Source organism: Sinocyclocheilus grahami, unplaced genomic scaffold, assembly GCF_001515645.1.
Source record: "Sinocyclocheilus grahami isolate Dianchi unplaced genomic scaffold, SAMN03320097.WGS_v1.1 scaffold176.1, whole genome shotgun sequence".
NCBI lineage: Eukaryota > Metazoa > Chordata > Actinopteri > Cypriniformes > Cyprinidae > Sinocyclocheilus > Sinocyclocheilus grahami.
Genome location: NW_015505355.1, coordinates 2780481 through 2803503, shown reverse-complemented (window position 1 = coordinate 2803503; position 23023 = coordinate 2780481). Strand labels below are relative to the sequence as shown.

Genomic DNA, 23023 nt, shown 5'->3' with positions numbered 1-23023 from the left:
AACATATGATAGGTGATGCACACATTAAAGTGTTCACCTACTTATACAGCTCTTCAGACACGCATTCCTTGTGTTGGACAAAATCGGGGATCAGGTCAGGTTTTTTTTTGTTTTTTAACTGTGTCATCCTTATGCAAGTTAACCTTTAACTGGAGGTGGCCCAAAGCTTTTTAATTTACGTTTGTTGGAATTCTGCTTTGAGTTCAACAGAACTGATTTCACAATTTTTTATTTTTAGTCCTCAGGTTGTGAAGGTCACAAACAAGCGTGCATAAAGTTGTACGATCAGCCCCCTTATATAATCATTTGTGTTTTGTTTGGAAAAACTTTGACTATGATGAAAAGTTCAGAGGTATCGTCGTCCCAGTCTCTGCTGAAATAGAAAGCAGAGGGACACAGAACGATCTTTCAGGAAAATAGGAAATAATCTCACTGCCATGTGGCAATGGACAGCGGTATAGTTATAGCTAATGGTTAGTTTTGGTTTTAGTAGGACGCTGGAGAGCTATGAAGTCAGAACTGATGATATTAGCAGCTGTAGCCTAAAGACTCTATATACACACACACACACACAGTCTTGGGCAACCTTGGTCTTTTATGATTTTCAAAATCAAAGTAGCTGTTATTGGTAAATAGAGGGTTATTTTGTCACAGTGACCACAGCACATCAAATCTAGTGCACACAACTCTATAATCTGAAAGGGCAAGGTGCCAACTGAATTGCAAAATAAAGGTAAAATATATAGTGTTGCATCAACTAACAGGGAAAAAATAATCCTTTCCTTATTATCATTTAGCTCTTTATTACTGGTATCTGCTCAGGCAAGCATTAAGGCCCATTCACACCAAGAACATAAACTATAAAGATAACGATATTAGCGTCAACACCAGCGAACCATATCGTCTGTTTATTCTAAGGGCACGAGCGACTGCCGCTTTAAATTCTCGAGCTCATTATGGCAGGATGGATTCTGATTGGCTGTCAATGTTTTTTTTGTTCATCAGCTGGAAAAAAATCGTTCTGAAAGGGATTCCAACGATATCGTTTCTCTGTGACTTTATCATTATAGTTGTGGTGTGGACTCTGCTAGTCTTTAATATTGAGAAAGATTTTTAGAACTATATCTTTATCGTTATCTTTATAGTTATCGTCCTTGGTGTGAACGGGCCTTTAGTATTATATTGCACAGACTTCATGTTTGTATGCTAGTGTGCTATTCTAAACTCAGCCTAAAATTGCACACTGAGTAGGTACAAAATTTGGATTTGAACTTACTAAAATAAAGTTCAAATTCTATCATAGTTAATAAATGAATAAGGTATGTTCTAAATAGAATGAATCTGAATGAAATTCAGACATACTACATCATAAATCCTCTCCTGTGGCCTCATGGGATAAAACATCCATCGGACGCGCACCTCAGAATCTCGTCGGAAGCAGTAGGTCAGGTACTTTTAGCCTACTGTTTTTCGAATACTATGAATTCGGACACACTACTCTTGTCATACTGTTTTTCGCATACTATATAGTAGGGTAGTATTCGATTTCAGATGCAGTGCAAGTGTTGTTATGGTGTGTTCAAGTCCTCCTGGGAAGTTTGTATTTGCGAAAGTCATAATTCGCATATCAGTTGCGTTCAAGTCACTTTGGTCAAAGCAAAGATGGCGATTTATCTTTTGGCGATTAAAAAAATTCTACAAAAAAAAAAAAGATGTATAAAACAGTGCATCAGTGTTTTTAATTTAAATTTATGAAGGTGCTGATGAATATAGTATATATAATTATTTTATAATAATTATATTATTATTATTATTGTGTTATACGTTTTGCAACTTATTGTTTTGTTTGATTGTAAATGAAAAAAAGTCTATTAATTCCAGCAAAAAATCAAAAGCTGTGCTTCTTTTAAAAAGTGTGCCTCTACAATTATTAATTTGGCTTATATTTAGAACAGTTATATTAATTTTTGGTTGAAATAAAGCTATACACATTTTAATTTCTTTACTATTTACTTTTAAATTTAAATTAGTTTAAATTATTTGGACAATATTAAAGTAACCGTTTACAAGGAAATACAATTTTAATTGCAAAAAAGCATTCCGTGTGAACTGATCCTAAGGCTCACTATATTAGGAAATTCTGGAACTGTTTCGCCATTTCCCATTTTGTGGAATGCCAATCTGTTATACAGTCAAATCCAAGCCAGACAAGTATTCAAATTACCGTCTGCCTTATGCACATTTTCATAGTGTGTGGTATACTAAGATTATACAAGAGACTTTTATGGCTGCAAACTATCCTTACTTTTCCCTCCATTTTGTCAAAACAATCTGGGAACCTCAGGTCATTCTCCTAAATCAATACTAGCTCACAAACAGTCACGCATAAAGTCAAATATGGTCCATGCTGACCTACTTAAAATACTATGAAAGGATTTCGAAATATATATTTAAAATGGTAGGCCACAGAGCCCAACTGTACTGTGCTTTCCTGTAGTACTGTTACTGTTTGTTTAACTTAAAATAAGTAACCTGATTGCCTTAAAATTGAGAGTTTATTGAAACTAACAAATTGAGTTAATACAAAGAAAGAGACTGGCTTAATCAACACTCAACGTAGGCTATTATTTTATCTGAACAACAATAATTATTTGATATAAGTTGATTTGACAAAAAGAAAAAGTTGTGATAAATCATGAAAATATATATGGATATTTTCATATATATATATTTTTTTTTTTTTTTTCAATGTAAGTCGCTTTGGACAAAAGTGTCTGCCAAATGCATAAATATAAATGTTCTGGAAAACTGCTTATTAATATTTGAAAAACAATCACCAAATCAAGAGTCATGAGGTGCAGCGGAGGTCAAGGTCTTTTAACCTATCAAATAATTTGACCATTTTATAATAAGACAAGTTTAGTTCAGATTATAAAATATCATGGGGTCTACTTTAATAATAAATCTTTAATAATATTTATGAATGATAAATTAATGCTATTTATAAAAAATCATTTTATTTAAAAAAATATATATTATTAATGTATTTAATATTTGTAATATTGTAATATTTTAATGAAAGCATTTTTTTTTAAGTTCAAGTATTCAAATGTGAGGAAAATATGCATTTTACTTCATGGTTACACCACATGAGAGGCATTAAATTGAACATTTTTGGAAATTAAATCCAATAATACAAATAGAACATTTATGAATTTTGAAGATTTTTTTTTTATCATGGTCAGTCTTACTGGTCATTTATCTTCACAGATCATTTTGACTGATCCTAAAACTGAATGTTGCATGATGTTGTGAGCTGTGAATATAGCTGAAACGTTGTAATATTTGAGCGCTGGGATTTATAAAAGTCTAGATCAGGTCACCATCACCCTGCTTAATGATTAACAGGAGGAGGCCCGTAAAAGAAGTTCAAAACTGTGGGCTTCTCAATGTGAGCCCCATAGCAGTCTTACTCTAAAGAAGCAGCCATGAAACTGCTTGTGCTGTTGCTCCTTCTGGCATCAACTCATTCCTTCCCTACAGAACCCACCTTTCCTGAACATCAGACAGAGAGCCGCTTACGCTTTGCTGCTCTGGATGAAGTTCGGCTTTTGGCAAATGGCCTTCTACAGCTGGGCCATAGCCTGAGGGACTTTGTGCAGAATACCAAGAGTCAAATCAAAGATATTTTCCAAAAGCTCAATATCTTTGACAAATCCTTCTACCAACTTTCTGTGCTGGCCAGTGAGATCAAGGAGGAGGAGGAGGAACTGAAGAAGACCACCGTGATCTTAAAGGCAAATAATGAGGAAATAAAGAGTCTGTCACTGGAGATCAACTCCAAAGTGGAAGATATCATAAAAGAGAGGAAGCATCTGAGGAGGCAGGTGGGAGGCTTGGAGGAGACGTTAAGCGGTCTGTCCCAGAGTTTGCTCTCAGCTGAGCAGGTGGTTGAAATCTCCACGCTCAAGGTAAGGCAAGATCTGTAACGTTTTGGATGTCTTGGATAGAAACAGAAAATCCTCAAATGTAATTAAGCAAGATGATTTATATGTAGGTCATTTATTCACATTCCAGGGTTGACGATTTAAGAACTGACTCTTTTTCAATTCATGATAGTGAATTTGAACTGAATTAGCCAGGTGTTGGCCACATGTTGAATTGGAATTTAAAGAGGCAGGGAAGAGTTCAACAATTCCTAAAATTCAACAATAACATGAGAGAGGAATTTCTTCAGTCCAAGTTTTAGAAAAAGCATTCATATTTACAACACGATATTTCAATTTTTTGAATGTGTATAATTCTTTTTAAACATCTGGATGGAAATCTTTCTCTAAACTAAGGTAAGCAGTGTCAAATTAGCACAGCCATATTTCCTTTTTATTTTTCACCACATTGCTTTCAGATAACATTATTAAAAAATATAAGTATCTGGTCACGCATGTGGTTACAGCCTTGTGTCAGAGTAGGCTATTTGGAATTCATATACTGAAATTCTGCTAGTATTGCAAAAAATTACTCAGTGTCTGTGTTCCCTGCAATTAATATTAAATATTCTAAAATATTTTACTTAAAATTTAAACAAGCATTTACCCTTAACTAGTGAAACTAGTGGTAAGACATAACAATAATATAAAAAAATAATAATAATAAAAATAAAAAATCTTTTAAAAAAAAATCTGTACTTTTGAAGGTCAGTGAAAATAAGCTAAACAAGCATTTAACTAGTGAAACGTGAAACTAATGGTAAAAAAAAAACAAATATATATATATATAAAATTTTAAAAGAAAGAAAAAAAATCTAAGGTTCTCCAATAGTCTTTTTTTTGACAAAACATTTTTACAGTCTACTAAAAAGAGTGATGTTTATCAAATAATCTGAACTACTGTTAATTATATTATACCATACACCTGTATATTATGATATTGGACTGCCACAGTACTCCAATGTAATATTAAGTGATTTATAATACTATTATACAGAGAGCTGGATGTCTCAGATGTCTGTGTTTTGTAGGTGAGTTCTGGCTGGGGCTAAAGAAGATCTATGCTGTTGCCCATCAGGGACACTCGCTCCTGCATGTCCAGATTGAGGACTGGAGGAAGGAGAAGCATTTTATGCTTTATCAGTATATCCTGGAGGACGCTGCCTTCAACTACACCATCCATCTGAAGCTGCAGACCGGTGAATCCAGCTCTGCTCTGGATCAACACAGTGGCTTCAGGTTCTCCACTAAAGACCACAACGATGGAAACCGTGATCTAAACTGTGCTCAAGACTACACAGGTACATGCGATCATAAGCAGACCTTTTCATTGAGTGTTTCTGTGCAAAACTAATACATCAAGTAGCGACTTTGTTGTAAATACCTAGTTTTGAGGTAATCCCAGTGCTTTTGAATAATAGTGTGCTTGGAAATTGCAAAGTAAATTATTCTTCTCTCTCTGTTTCCTTTAGGTGGGTGGTGGTTTAGCATTTGCGGCGACATTAACCTGAATGGCAAGTGTATTCAGAGCAGACCTCGTAAAAAGGGAACCCACTGGAAACCTGGCAAGGGAACCACCAGCTTCAAGGCCTCAAAAATCTCCATTAGTCATCTCACAAAGCCACAAACCCCGTAATATCAACAGTATGAGCAGAAGCACATATGATTGCATTCATGCTGAACAATTGCATCTTGGTTTCACCGTTTCATGGACATGACAAAGTTCCCATTGATGAGTATGAACCTATCAGTATGATGCGGTAAAAATGGGACATTTACACTGTGATTAGTCCAGTGAGCTCCACATGATTCAGTTTCTCCACCAGTCATCTTAATTACATTGTAATGAGTCCAACCAGGAAACCTCCCATTTAACCTTCTGAGAGACACTTTCAGCCATGTGTTTAAATAAGTCACATTGACCTCAAGTTGTACAGCTTTTGCTATTTTTGCACTACTTCCAGTACATATATTTTTATTCATTATTTTGTTAACATTAAATTCTACATTTCATTTAATAAAGAAATAAGCCCCAAGAAGCCGTGCTTTACAGTGGATTTATAACCACTAAGGGGCGTTGTTAGGCACGACGCGAAGCGGAGTTCACTGTAAACCACAGCTTCAAGGGGTTTATTGCTTTTATAAAACGGTTATTCCATATACGTAGTAAGGTTTCACAAAATAAAACAGAGCAAATAAAGTCTAATGATATTAATAAAAACATTATTCTTCAGCCAAACAAAGTAGTTCCTCAGAAAATGTTGTGGTTCCAACAAACGGGTCGCCGAGCATCACACAGAAGTAAACAAAGGTGTACCTTTGTAGAGTAATTTACAACAGCTTCGAACTTGGCTCAACCAATCAGAATCAAGGACCGGAACTCTCCGTTTTATAAACATGTATTTAAAATGATCAGATGGCTCATCATTTGCTGAATTTCTAACATCTTATGTAATAAATGGTAAAAAAAAGAAGCAATGAAATCAGAAAACATACATAGTGAAAGAGAGAGAGAGAGAGAGAGAGCAATAGCAATGATGTTCATAGCTGATGCAGCATCGCCCTCTGTTGAGCACTGCCAATAATTGCAGTCATTTTCAATTAAAGTTCAGTAAAACAGTACATCCAGTAGAGCTGTGTTAACTCTACATGCAAATTGGTGCCATTTGGGCAACATAAATATTTACAAAATGATAAATGATTGTTTTTTTATCATTTAAAAAGACTACAATGAGGGAAATCATATTTTCCAGAGGCTTTCCTTTTCCTCATGTAGGTAGGCCTACCAAGGTTGTAATTGTCATACACACACCACGGAGAGCTGTGCATGTGCCAAGAACAAAAGTTTTTTTCTGTAAATGGATCTTTATGGTTGTATCCTACAACAGAGCTAATGTGTGTAAATACAATGAATATTAATGACTATAAGAAAAACCTACTTCTGTTTCAACCATGTGACCGAACTTATATAATGTTTTGCTGTGTATATTCTCTAGCTTGTATATCAGTGCAGTGTTGCTAACTTAGCAATTTTGTTGCTAAATTCAGACTACCCTAGCAACTTTTTCTTCCAAAAGCACCTAGCAACAAATTAAGCTATTTATAAAACTAATTTGGCAACTTTTAGCAACTTTTGATAAGTGACTCAAACAATAAAAAGGCACAATTTACCATTTAAATTACACAAAAAGAGAAAATCCAAAGATGCTTTGCAGGTACACACATCACAGGAATTAAGTTAGATGCAATTTGCAATTGTTTAATTTAATAGTAATAATAATAATTTCATAATTGAATACTGTTATTGTTCATTTATGAGACACTTTGTTAGTAGCTTGTACCTGCGATTGTTGATGAGTTAGTTACTAACTCATTAACAATCGCAGGTTGTTTTTCCATTTTTTCGCCACCTTTTGCATTTTTCGACATATTTGTCTTACAGTGTTACACTGTAAGACAAATATGTAGAAAAATGCAAAAGGTGCTAGTAATTTTCCAGGACACTATCCGTTGTAACCCGAAAATGCATAATTAAAAATGCAGGTAAAAAAAGAACCTGTGGAAAAATCAATACAGAAAATTCCTTCATATTAAAATAGTAGATTATGTACTATTTTTTTTCTTTTCTTAGAGTGTAGCATACTAACTAACTATACCAATACACTGCTTAAAAGTGTAATTGTTCAGAATTTGTAGTTTTACTTGTTTACTAGCTAATAATAATAATAAAAAAAACTTAAATTGTAATCGTTCAAAAATGTAAGCTTTCGATAATTCAGTGTATTTAAAAAAATTTATTTATATTTTAATATTATATTATGCATTTATATTATTACGAACAAATCTAAATGAACATATAAAAATATATGTTTTTACTGAGATTTGACAATTTTGCATCGTGATTACGTAATGACGTCATCCCTCAATGACATCACAACATCATTTAGCAACTTTTAGCAACAAATCAACCTTCCTTTAGCAACTTCCCCTGAAAATTAGTTGGCAACACTGTATCAGTGTGGTATAAGTTGTGTTCAGCAGTGTTGTTTAGTGCAAGCATTCGGGTGACTTGTGAGACTCCCAAAAGGTACCCGTTTAGCAGGAGTATCTGTCAGTTAACAGCCCAATTGTTTTAAGAGCAACAGTCTTTACGATTATTACTACGTGCACAAAGCATGGCAAGACTTCATTAGAGAAGAAGAATAGTGGGTGAAAAACTCAAGTGAATGATAGGAATGCTAAACATTAAGAAGAATTGTGTCCAAACAACAGAAATATTGCAGCAAAAGGGACGGCAACCTGAATATTCACCTTGTTTCCACAAAAATAACCACAGAGGACTTCACAAAGCCAACATCCATGAAAGAACTGTATTTGGTACAACTTTAACCACAGGCACCAATGCTAAAAGATGGAATCATGATCATAAAACCTGGCCAGTTGGAGCACTAAGATGAACGGTTTTCCTTTCCAGACTGCCAAACAGCTAAAGAGATCATGTAGACTCGGGTGACTTGTGAGACTCCCAAAAGGTACCCGTTTAGCAGGAGTATCTGTCAGTTAACAGCCCAATTGTTTTAAGAGCAACAGTCTGTACGATTATTACTACGTGCACAAAGCATGGCAAGACTTCATTAGAGAAGAAGAATAGTGGGTGAAAAACACAAGTGAATGATAGGAATGCTAAACATTAAGAAGAATTGTGTCCAAACAACAGAAATATTGCAGCAAAAGGGACGGCAACCTGAATATTCACCTTGTTTCCACAAAAATAACCACAGAGGACTTCACAAAGCCAACATCCATGAAAGAACTGTATTTGGTACAACTTTAACCACAGGCACCAATGCTAAAAGATGGAATCATGATCATAAAACCTGGCCAGTTGGAGCACTAAGATGAACGGTTTTCCTTTCCAGACTGCCAAACAGCTAAAGAGATCATGTAGAGACAAGAAATTAAAATTGAGAATAGGACAGAAACTAATAAAGTTAAAGCATATTTTATTTCCATAAAAAAGACAGAATTGGATTCATTGGTCACACTTTAGTTTGGAGACCACTATTAACTATCTATTAACTATGAACTTTGCCTCAATAAACTCCTAATCTGCTGCTTATTAATACTTAAGTTAGTTGTTAAGTTTAGGGTTAAGAGATCTAAAATATGGTTGTGCAGAATTATACATTAATATGTGCTTTATAATGACTAATAAACAGCCAATATACTAGTGTGCTAATAGGCAACTAGTTAATAGTGAGAATTTGTCCCTAAACTAAAGTGTTACCGATTATTTTATATTTTATTTTATATAACACATCAAAATGTGTGGTATATGTGCTGATATTCAGAAGAAATCAGTAAAATTTAATCAAATGTGACCAACTTCAGTATCCTGTTAATCAGTAATAAAAAAAAAATGGGGACACAAAACTAGTTCAGTCATGAAACTCTAGATGGTGCATCTGATAGGTCCTGCTAGGAATCACATCATCACTACATGGCATAAAAAGTTTGGTTCAGTGTTTGTTGTAATCAAGTCTTGCAGCACACTGTCAGAAACCCTCTACCTCCCCCAGCTCCACCTGTCTAGATCTACTATAGGTAACTTTTGTCAAATTTGACATTTGTGTGGCAGCAGTATGTCTTGCGTGCTCATAGCAGCTTGTCTGGGGATGCATTGGCATTAGCAATTCTCCGTACTTGCTCTGTAGCAACAGCAGCGTAGCAAATTTATCTGCCAAGAGCAAATACATTATCACTGTAAAAACAGAAAATCAACAGTGTGAGCCTTTTTTTGTATCTGAAAGATCTTTTTTCCTTTCTTTTCCCAACTGACCTGGTCTTGTTGCAGTAAGAACTTCCCTGGGTCTTTTTTTATTCGGTTCATTCTGGAGCCAGCTAAACCACCTGTTACGATCAACACATCAACGCAGAAATTTCATCCTTAAGGATTGTAGAGGTGCTGCAGTCAAAACCCAAACCACTCTTATACTGCCCCCAAACGCCACCCAGTTATCAAGCTATATGGCACGTTGTTCATTAGCCATGGATCTTGAATGATCCTGGGAGATTTAGCATATGTCAAAACAACTCACGTAGCGTTTACAGGCAGATCATCCCGGGCTTATTCACTCAGCATCAGCTCTATTTAGCTTCTGAGTAAATGCTGAGTAAATACCGCACATAAATGAGGCCTCGCTGGTCATCTTATGCATCTGCCTCAACAGGCCTCTGGAGGCGAGCTTGTCTGACAGTGATCTCCATGCACATGTGTGAGAAGCTGTCTTCGGTTACCAAGTTTATTTTTAGCCTGTTAACGGCCTCAATCCAACTCTGGGGAATGCCATAAGGGCACAAGGATTTTCCTCCTTCTCCTCCCGTCCCAGTCACTCTCTCTCTCTCTCTCTCTCTCTCTCTCCTCTGAGAGGAGCTAACAGCTTCTCCTTCATTCTTCCTCAACGGACTGGAGCAATGAACGATAGTCCCTTGCAAGTGCTGACTTTGCCTACTTCTCCGTACCCTGACCAGAGGCCTGGAACCAACGGCCTGAGGAAGAAGACCCATGTTTTCCAGTCTGAAAAAAACTACCTGCACAACTTCATTCAATGCATCTTCTCCTCCATCGACCTGCGGGACAGGCAGGGCTCCTCTGTGGTGGTGGGTGGAGATGGACGCTACTTCAATTCGACTGCCATTCAGGTCATAGTGCAGATGGCTGCCGCTAATGGGGTCAGTTGCGATTCTTACAGTATGTTTTCTTATGAGGAACCCTACACTGAACAAATTCAGTGTAGAATCAGTTTTCACTCAGATATGATTACATTTCACAAATAATTTGAAATGGTAAGTAACACATTGAATGAACTTTGAAATTTTGAAGCAGAAAGAATAAAATAGTATTAGTATATAGTATACAAACTCCAATAATCTTTGAAAATCATTTTTTATGCTACTGAATCTCACACATCCTTATAGACACCTGTCATTCAAATGCATCATTACACCTGCACTGTATCTTTTGTGGTCAATTGTACTTTATGTTCCTATATTTTGATGGCAAGAAATAGGGAAGAAGCTTTAATGGAGCTAGTTTGTTGCTCACCACTTTCCAGTTCTAAATTTGCCGCAAAATATATTTATTCTTGACGCAATCGCAAGATTTTTAATTTGGCCAATTAGATCTGGCACAGGCTGAGTGAAGTGCAGATACTTGAGTTGTGCTCAGCTTTGGCCTCCATTCGGATGTTATATGCAATTGAAAGTCTAGATATACCTTGTGTTTTAATGAAAGAGTTTATTATAACATTCTTTAATTTCCAGCTGAAATGTATTTCAACGCTTTATTTTGACAGTCCACTTAATGCATTCTACTAACTATGAGCAACTTTGCAACTTCATGTCAACTAACTCCCATTAATTTTAAACGTCTATAACCAACTCTCATTAGTGTATTAGTAGACTGTTAGGCTAGGGTTAGTTGACATGTACTTCCAGAGATACTTATATAGTTAGTAGAATGTCTGTTGGGGGACCATCAAAATAAAGTGTTAGCAGGTTTTAAACAGGCAATCTACTAATACTCTAATGACTGCTAGTTGACATGTAGTTGCAAAGTTATGAAGAAAAATCTATATATTATTTCCCAGTTACAGGTGGTTTTATTTAACATGGGCTGGTGAATTTCTCAGGTGGGTCGTGTTGTGATCGGTCAGAATGGCATCATGTCGACGCCCGCTGTGTCGTGTGTGATCAGGAAGATCAAAGCTATCGGTGGCATTATTCTCACAGCCAGTCACAACCCTGGAGGACCTGATGGAGACTTCGGCATCAAATTCAATACTGCCAGTGGAGGTAAAATGGCTCACATGTGATTATGAAGATGAAGGAAAGATGTCATATTTCACCCAAAAATCAATGACAGAAATAAGATATGTACCTAAAATGATTCTCAAGTTATGATCATAAAGCATTATTTCCTAGTGACTTAGTGGCAGTTTAGCATGATTCCACTCAAATTACTATTCTATTATACTATTCATATGACATTTTACATTAGAGTTAATTTGTATATCGCAATATTCTCAGTGTTGATTTTCATTATATTCCCATTACTGTAATGCAGTATATTTAATTTAATTTAATTTAATTTAACCAAAAGTAAAATAATATTATTAAGTCATTGAAAAGCCCACATTGATCTTTATAATACACTATCATTCAAAAGTTTGGAGTTAGTAAGTTTTGTTTTTTAAAATTAAAAAAGTTTTAAAGACACGTTTAATCAGCAAGAATGCATTAAATTGATGAAAAGTAAAAGTAAAGACATTTGTAATGTTACTGAAAATTCTATTTCAAATAAATGCTAAAATCCTAAAAAAAAAAAAAAAATCAAGATTTCCAAAAAAAACATTCCAATTGTTTTCATAATTGATAAAAATAAGGAATGTTTCCTAAGCACCAAATCAGCATATCAGAATGATTTCTGAAGGATCATGTGACACTGAAGACTGGAGTAATGATGCTGAAAATTCAGCAATTCATTGTAATAATGTTAACACAATATTAGTTTTTCGGTTTTACTATAATAAAAAATTAAAACTAAATTTTAATGAAGAAGTCACAATATAAATGTAATGTAAGCTTCATTTTCTTCAAGCAATTTATTTGAAGAATTTATTTACATACATATACAGTATCTCACAGACGTGAGTACACCCCTCACATTTTTGTAAATATTTTATTATATCTTTTCATGTGACAACACTGAAGAACTGACACTTTGCTACAATGTAAAGTAGTGAGTGTACAGCTTGTATAACAGTGTAAATTTGCTGTCCCCTCAAAATAACTCAACACACAGCCATTAATGTCTAAACCGCTGGCCACAAAAGTGAGTACACCCCTAAGTGAAAATGTCCAAATTGGACCCAATTAGCCATTTTCTCTCCCCGGTGTCATGTGACTCATTAGTGTTACAAGGTCTATATATATATATATGGGGTGAACTCTAAATCTGAAACTTCTTCACAGATCAAATAACATAAAGTAGACCCAGTCTTACAACATCTACTTTAATTAACTGTTTTATTTGAGTTCTTGATAATTCCTCCATACAGGTCCAGCACCAGAGGCTGTCACGAATAAAATCTTCCAGTTGAGCAGAACCATAGAGGAGCTTGCCATCTGTCCTGAACTCAGAGTCGATCTGGGGACTATCGGCAAGCAGTCCTTCGACCTGGAGAACAAATTCAAACCTTTTACAGGTGACAACATGTGCAACTTCTGAGCTGTTGATATAATCTTTTAAGAGATATGAACAGAATGGATGCATGTCCTGTCAATATTCTGTCATGGCAGTGGAAATTGTGGATCCAGTCGAATCCTATGCCAATTCATTGAGGAACATCTTCGATTTCGCTGTTCTAAAGGAGCTTCTGTCCGGAGAAAACCACATACAAATCCGTTTAGATGCCAGGCATGGAGGTGAGGGACCATATTTCTTTCCGCTGATACAGAAACGGACTGATATAGCCATTGAGTTACCACCACAGCCAACGCTTCATCAAGACCATTTCCCACATTTTGAAAAGAGCATTTAGAGTAGCAGCTGCATCTACTTAATGGACTAAGATGCTTCCATATGTGCCAGTTGGACAGGGATGAGTTTAGGCTTGCATTGCTGCCCGCTTCTGTGCGAGATTGAGTTTCCATGAATGTGAAGTGATCTGAATGATTAAGACGAGCCATCTGACATAACACTAAAACCAAGCACGGCTCTCCACTTTCAAGGAGTAACACCATCCCACATTGATGAGCCCCTTGAAATGAAAGGAATCTTCTGCATTCATGCATGTTATTTGAGCTGTAAAGTTGACTAGGTGGACTAAAGGTGGGGTAAGCGATTTTTCAAAAACACTTTAGAAAACCGATTCGGGCCGAATAGCAAAACAAACTTGTAGCCAATCAGCAGCAAGGGGCGTGTCTACTTATGATGTGGAGGAGAGAGCGTTCAGTGCACGGGACGGACATTAGCCGAGCCGAGCGACAGAAAGATATAGATGGCGGATAAAAAAACAAAAGAGGAAAATGTCTGCAGAACAAAAGAAGGCATAAGGCCAGAAGTAGGCCCTGTGTAAATATCGGATCAGCTTTACAGAACTGGAGAGAACTCAAGGAGCGGAAGGCCTGCGATCGGACGCCGAGGTTGTTTTGTTTCTTCTCGATAGGTGAGTAACACTGTGTCTGCGCCGCAACAGCTAAAGTCTGTCTAGTACACTGGACGCGACAAAGCGACCGTTGAAAATCATTTGAAATTTGTGTCAATACGTCATGAATGGAACGCAGCAGCAGTTTTGCTTTGTTTCACAGAACTAATCCGTTGCCTAGGGTGCGTACGTATGTGTGGGGTGGAGCTATCAAAATAGGGGCGAGACACTTTTGGGGTAGGGGCGTGTTTGTTTTGGGGATTTCGAATGTCAACATTGGCTACCAGAAATCGCTACCCCACCTTTAAAGCAGCACTATGTAAATTTTTTTGTTCAAAATGTGCAAAATGTATATAATGAGCGAGTACATCATGAATTCATCTTCCAAACTACGTTTTTGTCTTATTCCGAATCACTACGGTACACTTATAATAAACTCCGCTGCGGAGTAACACATACCTGCGTGAATCGCCAGACATAAACTTAGAGAAGTAGCTCCGGTTGGAATGCTCTTCCGCGGGATGTGTCAGTTCTGTTTATTAACCGCTAGAGTGCCAAAAGTTACATAGTGCTGCTTTAACTGCTGTGCTTACAACTGTAGCTGTGGGTAGAGTTTGCTTCATGTAACCAGTTCTTTGCAAGTAGTTATTAGTATGCTTGCATTAATACAAAAGATTTAGGTTTACATGCTTTGCATGGTTGTTAAAGGTATAGTTCATCCAGAAATAAAAATTCTGTCATCATTTACTTATCTTCATTTAGATGTTTTGAAAAATCTCTCTCTATTACGGTGGCCGAAAAGTGCTAAAAAAATTACAATTCTGAAAACAAAATAACAAATTACAAATGCAAATGCAAGTCTAAAAAACAAAATAACAATTCAGAAAGCACAACAACAATTCAGAAAACATTATAACAAGTCAGAAAACACAATGACAAATTCGAAAACAAAATAACAAGTCAGAAAACACAACGACAAATCAGACAAACCGGATTGAAATTCAATGTTTCAATGTTTGGGTTTTCAATGTTTTCTGAATTGTTGTTGTGCTTTCTGAATTATTTTGTTTTTTAGACTTGCATTTGCATTTGTCATTTGTTATTTTGTTTTCAGAATTGTGATTTGTTTAGCACTTCTCAGCCACCGTACTCTATATATATTTTGTTCATTAATTGAAGTGAAAATTGGGGTCCACTTATGTTTTCACTCCAACACTCTTATATTCTTTTCTGTTGTATAGGTTTGTAATGAGGGTGAATAAATGATGACAGAAGTTTTAGATCGTTTACAAATGGATATAACTTTGCACAGGTTTAGGGAATGATTTAGCATTTGGTTTTTTAAAGTACTTCTGTCGTTTATGGCAAATTAAAATATAATTTTTATGTAATTTCTGTTTAAATTTGTATGTCATGTATTTAAATATATTTAATATAGTATATTTACTATATTTTAAATTAAATATTTAAATATTATGTGTAATTATGAAGTAGAAATTTAGTTCATTTAAAATATTAACTTTAATATTTTAGTATAGTATAGTTTTATTTTAGTTAATATAGATTTATTTATTTTTTTACAGTGTAGTTAAAATATGTAATTTACATGTGATTTACTATGTTAGTCTTCATCAAAATAAGCATACTTCTTAAACACAACTAAACAAATTGTGTACTTAAGTGTAAGAAACATCTTGAAAGTGTACTCTCTTTAAATACATTTAAGTGACCTTATATTGAATTAATATGATATAATATCTGTACACTTCTATTTGAAATATACTTCTAAGATTTGAAGTGCAGATTCAATCAAATTAAGTGCACTTCTTTTTTCACAAGGGTAATATAGGTTTTTACGTCTATGGCAATTCCTTTAATTGAATTTTAACAGTCCAGTATTTCTTATGTCTGCATGGTTTATAAATGTTTTAATAAAGGGCTTAATAAGGTTTTATAGAAATTAGCTTAGTTTAATAAAATTGAATCTATGAAACTGTGTCCACACCTTTTCAGTGCTAATTTTTCACTCCGTGTCTTTAGTAAATCCGGACAGTAGTTTTCAAATGCCTAAATACCATTGGTCTTCTATTCTATTGCATTGCATTAAAAGTACTGTATGTAATTTTTTATTATAATTTTTTTGACTGTGCTTAAGAATAAAAGTATCACAATATGTATGCAGATATTTTGGAAACATGGTAAGTTCACATACCTGTTTCTCCAAAAAACAAAAAACATTGCCAACACACGCTGGGTTGCCAGTTGACGGAAAACACAGCATATTGCAGCCACTGAAGCCAGCAAATTAATTGGGTTAGAGATCATAGATTCTGCCCAACCTAAAAAGCCTTGGCATCCATCTAAAAAGCTCTATGACGAGATGCATATTGAAATGCATATAAATCAGCTCAACAACTTACCTTCCATTGTCAGTTACTCTTGTTACTGTTGCATGTCCTCAATCTGGCAACCCGTATGAGCATTCAGTCTTACAGCAGGAGGAGGGAGCGGGAGAAAAAAACTTTCTCCAATATTTTGAATTTGGACTTCAGTAACCATTTCAATATTACATACTGCACCTTTAAAAGCACTGACTCTTTAAACCTCCATTGGTTCTGCAGTGACTGGGCCGTATGTGAAGAAGATCCTGTGTGAGGAGCTGGGCTCCCCTGCAAATTCAGCCATCAACTGTGTACCTCTGGAGGACTTTGGAGGTGGCCACCCAGACCCCAACTTGACCTATGCCGCTGACCTTGTTGAGACGATGAAGAACGGACAGTATGACTTTGGAGCTGCTTTTGATGGTGACGGTGTAGGTGTTGAGACATTGAGATCGATGTTGCTGTACGACCTTTGACCCAAGCAGATGTGCTCAAGTGACAGTCAGCATAACATTTTCTTGACCCTGGCCTCACTCTCTCTCTCTCTCTCTTTCTAGGAGCGTAATATGATCCTGGGGAAGCACGGCTTCTTCGTAAACCCCTCCGACTCAGTTGCCGTCATCGCTGCAAACATCTTCTGCATTCCTTACTTCCAGCACACAGGAGTAAGAGGCTTTGCTAGGAGTATGCCCACCAGCGCCGCTCTGGACATGTGAATATTACTCCTAAACGTTTCACACTGTGTAGATGTGCACTTAACAGGACCAGCAGCATCTCCACTCACTCTGCTGTTTTATCCAGGGTGGCCAGAGCCACCAAGATCCAGCTGTATGAGACCCCAGCCGGATGGAGGTATTTTGGGAGCTTGATGGACGCAGGTCGTCTCTCGCTGTGTGGGGAGGAAAGTTTTGGCACAGGTAATGAATGTACCACACATAGACTGTAAAAAACCCCACTGAATTCTATACATAAACTACATTTTGAGCATCCAGTACAGTTTCAATGTGACAATAAGAAAATATTTCTTATTATTTTTAATCCTTGGAACATAAAAATGCCACAGTTAAAGAAACTCCTCTTCTCTCCATAGGTTCTGATTATATTCGAGAGAAGGATGGGCTCTGGGCAGTGCTAGCATGGATGTCCATCCTAGCAGCGAGGAGGGAAAGTGTAGAAGACATTATGACAGACCACTGGAGAACCTACGGGAGGAACTACTACACCAGGTGCACTATCAGCAAAAGATGCCGTCTACATACAGTCTCTAACTCTAGTAAGACATTTGATTGACGACATGTTTATATGTGACAGATTTGACTATGAGGAAGTGGATTTAGATGCGGCTGTGGAGATGATGCTGGATCTGGAGCTGATGATTTCAGACAGGGCATTCATAGGGCAAGTGTTTACAGTGGGGGAAAAGAAATACCAAGTGGAGGCGGCAGACAATTTTGAGTACAGTGACCCTGTGGATGGAACCATTTCACGAAACCAGGTAATATAGTGGATCCTCTTTGTTGAGTCAGTATGAAAAGATCAGCAAAAAAGCAGGCATTTGTCACAGGGATACTGTTATTAACATGTAAACATTCCCTGTAGGGTTTGCGGATCGTTTTTAAAGGAGATTCTCGCATAATCTTTCGTCTCAGTGGGAGCGATAGTTTCGGAGCCACAGTTCGTCTGTATATCGACAGTTATGAGAAAGATATAAACAAGCTATTTCAGGACCCACAGGTAAATTATGACTTATTTTTTATAGGGAACTTATACTTCTAAAATTTGATGTTTCATACGCAGTGCTGGGTAGTAACTGATTACATGTAATCTGGATTACGTAATCGGATTCCAAAAAGGAGACGTAAAAGAGGACACGATTATAATGACAGTATAAGTCATTATAATCCGTAATTATGTCCCCACTGGATGCAACAAATGCCTCGTTTATAATGGGTTTTCATGTTTTTGTCTCGTCGCTCCGGCCTGACAGGGCATCACAGTATGTTAAGGGACGTAACATTTCCGTCACACGCTTGAGGTATTCGGCCAATCAGAACGCACTGGATAGCTGGCCAATCACAGCACACCTCGCTTTTCAGACCGACGAGCTTTGTAAAAATCCAAAGCTAGTATTTTTTTTTCCTACTATGGAAGTCAATGGCAACCACCAACTGTTTGATTACCAGCAATTTTCAAAATATCTTCTTTTATGTTCAATATAAGAAAGCAACTCATACAGGTTTGGAATTTTATTTTTGGGTGAACTATCCCTTTAAAATAATAGCCTGTAAATGTGTAATGTAGTGTATTACGTTAATAACTAAAATTTTTGTAATGTAAATTTAGAATCAGTTACGGACTACCCAGCACTGTTAAATGCGTAGCCTAGGTCTTACCGCATAAAATTTAAAACGAGCAAAAATGTTTGGAGTAAGAAGTTGTTTTGTTTTTCTGTCACAGGTTGCGCTGGCGGAGCTCGTCACCATTGCCCTGCAGCTTTCACAGATACATGAAAGAACCGGGCGAAGAGGCCCTACTGTTATTACATGATTATATTAAATGTCATCTTTACATTTCAGTTTTTTTAAATAAAAATTGTTATCCGCGAAAAGTGTAACTGCAGCATGTGCAGACGTTCTCGAATCCTTCACTGTCACCATTGCTTAGCTTATGAATATTAATTACGCCACATGACGCTTCAGGAACGTTGCCCAGCAACGTGCCCATGACGCATTTAATATTCATGAGCCGACCACTGTCGAAAGTTGTATTATTGTCACAGGTTGCGCTGGCGGAGCTCGTCACCATTGCCCTGCAGCTTTCACAGATACATGAAAGAACCGGGCGAAGAGGCCCTACTGTTATTACATGATTATATTAAATGTCATCTTTACATTTCAGTTTTTTTTAAATAAAAATTGTTATCCGCGAAAAGTGTAACTGCAGCATGTGCAGACGTTCTCGAATCCTTCACTGTCACCATTGCTTAGCTTATGAATATTAATTACGCCACATGACGCTTCAGGAACGTTGCCCAGCAACGTGCCCATGACGCATTTAATATTCATGAGCCGACCACTGTCGAAAGTTGTATTAGTGAATGTGCTGCCCAACAACGACATGCACTCATAAACAAGCGCTGATCTGAAGTGGAAGTGTAATTTTCTGGCTGAAGTCATTGTGAAATGAGACGCAGTTGTGACTGACAGGTAACTACTGATTTTATAAAGCACTATTCCAGCACTGATTTGAGTGCATATGATTGATTAATTACGGGTTTTGATGTTAAGTCCTTAAAAAAAGAGTTGGGTAAACTTGCTTAAATTAGACTTTGTCGTGATATTGTTATATACATTTGATACTAAATGAATTACATGTCTGTTTAAATGGTATTGCACGGTTCTCTATGCAGCAAATTCTGAATAAATATTATCTTGGAGAGAGAGAGTTATATATTTATATATACTGATAATAGGCATTGGGCTAATAGCTTGTACATTTCATGATATACTCCCTCCTAAATGTGTAGTTGAACTGCAAAATGTACCTTTAAATGGAAATAACAGTCACAAATAATGTAACGTTAACCCAAAAGCTGCATCCGGGATATTAATTCACACTCATTGTAAACAGTTCACTTGCCTACTGCTTAAGAAATCAGTAACAATGGAAGCTTATGAGCTGCTGCCTTGCTCTCCATCAACACAAGTCATGAAGAAGAGCCAGGAGCTGGAGGGTAAGAATAACCCGCCAACTCCACCTTTCACATCATTACAACTAAATAACATTTACAAAATCGTATTATGACAATACTTTCAGTTTTTTTATTTACCTGTTCAAATACAGATTCTGGAGGTGTGGGGCTGAAGTCAAGGGAGAGGCAAGACCACTAATCTTCAGACTCTTTTACTGTCAAGTTTTGTAATGGATATCATAAAAATATAGGCTTTGTAAACAAACCGGCTCCTCTTCTTTTCAAGACAAGTGTGTAGAATTGCCTTTGAGGGGTATCTCAGCATATGGATGAAAATTGCCACCACTAACCCAGAACTTCTGATGGTAAACGAATGTAAGTGATTTGATATGACTGTATTTAAAGTGATAAAGTGGAATACTGTACATAAGAAGAGAGTATCATCAAATCTACTGTTAGTGCTTTATTTGCAATCTTTGCAACTTTTTCATTTATATGTGAGAACATCTTGCATAGATCAACTTTAATAGTATTTTTAGAGTCTGATGTGGAGATGGTCTGCCAAAATGAATTGAGATTTCTCATTTTAGATTCAGATGAATTCATCAACTGTAGAGACAGATGTGCAGTTCGGTCAAATGGCAATAAGACAGATCATCTCGTTCAAGCACAGCGCAACATGTCAGTTGGTGTTACCCATTTCTACTAATTTCATACAAGCTCAGTTAAAAAATAATTAATTTAGTTTAAACTAAATATAGTTTACATTTCTGAAATAAAGGGGCACTCATAATATCACTCTATTCCCTTTGCTATGGACTCCTGTATAAGGTTCTCCAATTGTATCTCAGCTCCTTGTGGCACCACAATTGCAAACTACAACTTGTTTAGATTAAATAGTCATAAGTATTAACTAAAAAGTTGAACAAGAAGTCATAAGTTGTACTCGTTATTTCATAATTGACATCTTTAAATGTTTTACTGAAATAAAAACTAGAAATTGACAAGTCAAAAGTATTAGATGAAAAATCTAATTTAGTCACAATTATGACTTTTTAGTTCATAATTATTTATTAATTATAATTTGTTATAATTATGACTTCATAATTTTTACTTTTTGTTTTCTATTTTTTTATTATAATGAAATAATTATGATTAACCAAAGCATGATTCTTATACAGTATAATGGAAATGTGCTTCCATGCAAGGACTTGTTGTTATTAAAAAGCGGAATAGAAAGTATTAGTTGTAGTGTCTCTTTAAGAACTGCACTCCATAGACTGTTTCAACTTTAAATTGTACATCTCCTATAATCTATGATTTTATTCAGTGGATATAATGTGCTTTACATTTACATATATACTTTTTTGATATTGGAACACCCTTACAATAAGCTCCAGCACAGTAAAAGACTCTAAACACTGTAATTCTAAGTTTTACGGCCATTATGTGCAGCCCTGTTCAGAAGCTTCCGAAGAAACATACCATCATGAAACGCACGCGGGTGGAACGCATGAGAAGACTCTACACGCAGTGCAAAGCTCCAGGTGATTCCTCCTGTAGATCAGTCTGTGTGTTCTTTTAGAGATCCCACCTCACCTCAGTTTCTGCTGTGTGTCCCACTAGACCCGCTGACCCCCCAGACTCCTGGTGCTGCTCTGGGTCCAGATGAGCAGGAACACTGGGAGCGAGAAATGGACGAACTGCTGGAATGGACTGACTCCCTTTCTTTCAAAGAACTAGATGACCTACAGTACGCACAAATTTAGATATCACAAGTTTTTTTGATGATTAAAAAGTTTACAGTACAATCAACTGAATACAACAACCAAAAATGAAATGACATTCATGACTATATATATATATATATATATATATATATATATGCACCTTGCATTTTAATAGATCTATCTGTCTATCTTGTCTATCTGTCTTAAGCCGCTTTTCCATCGTCAGGTTCTCATTGCTTAACTGTTCCATTATGGTTTCGGATATGGATATGGTTTGGTTTTCCACTGTGGCACTGATAACAGAGCTCGTAATACAGATGTATCAGTCGTTGCCATGGTAATGCAAGTACAGTATTTACATACAGTACGGTATGAGATGTAAGTAGTGACTGTATTATGAAGGATGATGAGATATTTCTGTTTGCTTCACTCAAATAGCATGCTTGACCAGCAATAGAGAGAAACTACACACAACCGAGCCGAAGGTGGAAACTGGAACCGTTTCTTGCCGTTCTTAGAACTGCTCAGCCTGACGGTGGAAAAGCCACTATAGATTAGCTAGTAAATACAAGAAATATGCCCCGTGATATTAAGGCACCTCTGCATTTTATCTTTCATAAAATAATAAATCATTTATGTTTATACATTATGGGCCAGATATACTAATTGGCATGAGATCGCAATCCCATAAAAGCACTAGTAGGAGTGTAAAGTTCTGTGTGCGATTTACTGAAAATAAGCAAATGAAAGAACACAGATGCATCCAGATCATTTCCATAATGACCAATGCAGTCTACCAAGAGCAGAGCAAATTAGCAACTATTGTGTCAAGTGCAAAACGGGTTAAAACCACTGATCTACAGTGTTGGGGAAAGTTACTTTTAAAAATAATGCATTACAATATTGCGTTACTCCTTTGCGTTACTTAGTTACTTTTTATGGAAAGTAATGCGTTACATTACTTTTGCAGTACTTTTTCTCATCTGGGCTTGGCTTGCTTGATTGTTTCTATTATAAAAAGGTTATC

At 36.3% G+C, this 23023-nt stretch overlaps 2 protein-coding genes across 2 annotated transcripts; both read left to right on the top strand.

Moving 5' to 3' along the window:
- The first annotated feature begins 3401 nt into the window (after window positions 1–3401).
- On the top strand, window positions 3402–5772 carry LOC107593844 (angiopoietin-related protein 3-like). Its single transcript, XM_016283722.1, has 3 exons — window positions 3402–3971; window positions 4984–5287; window positions 5459–5772. Exons 1-3 carry the CDS (start codon window positions 3489–3491, stop codon window positions 5620–5622), a joined length of 951 nt encoding a protein of 316 aa, XP_016139208.1. The 5' UTR covers window positions 3402–3488; the 3' UTR covers window positions 5623–5772.
- A 4650-nt stretch (window positions 5773–10422) lies between these two features.
- Window positions 10423–19269, top strand: LOC107593886 (phosphoglucomutase-1-like). Its single transcript, XM_016283764.1, has 11 exons — window positions 10423–10718; window positions 11678–11840; window positions 13106–13252; window positions 13347–13472; window positions 16816–17006; window positions 17133–17287; window positions 17377–17492; window positions 17666–17801; window positions 17887–18070; window positions 18175–18309; window positions 19033–19269. The coding sequence occupies exons 1-11, from the start codon at window positions 10461–10463 to the stop codon at window positions 19120–19122; spliced, it is 1701 nt and encodes a 566-aa protein (XP_016139250.1). The 5' UTR covers window positions 10423–10460; the 3' UTR covers window positions 19123–19269.
- Window positions 19270–23023: the final 3754 nt, after the last annotated feature.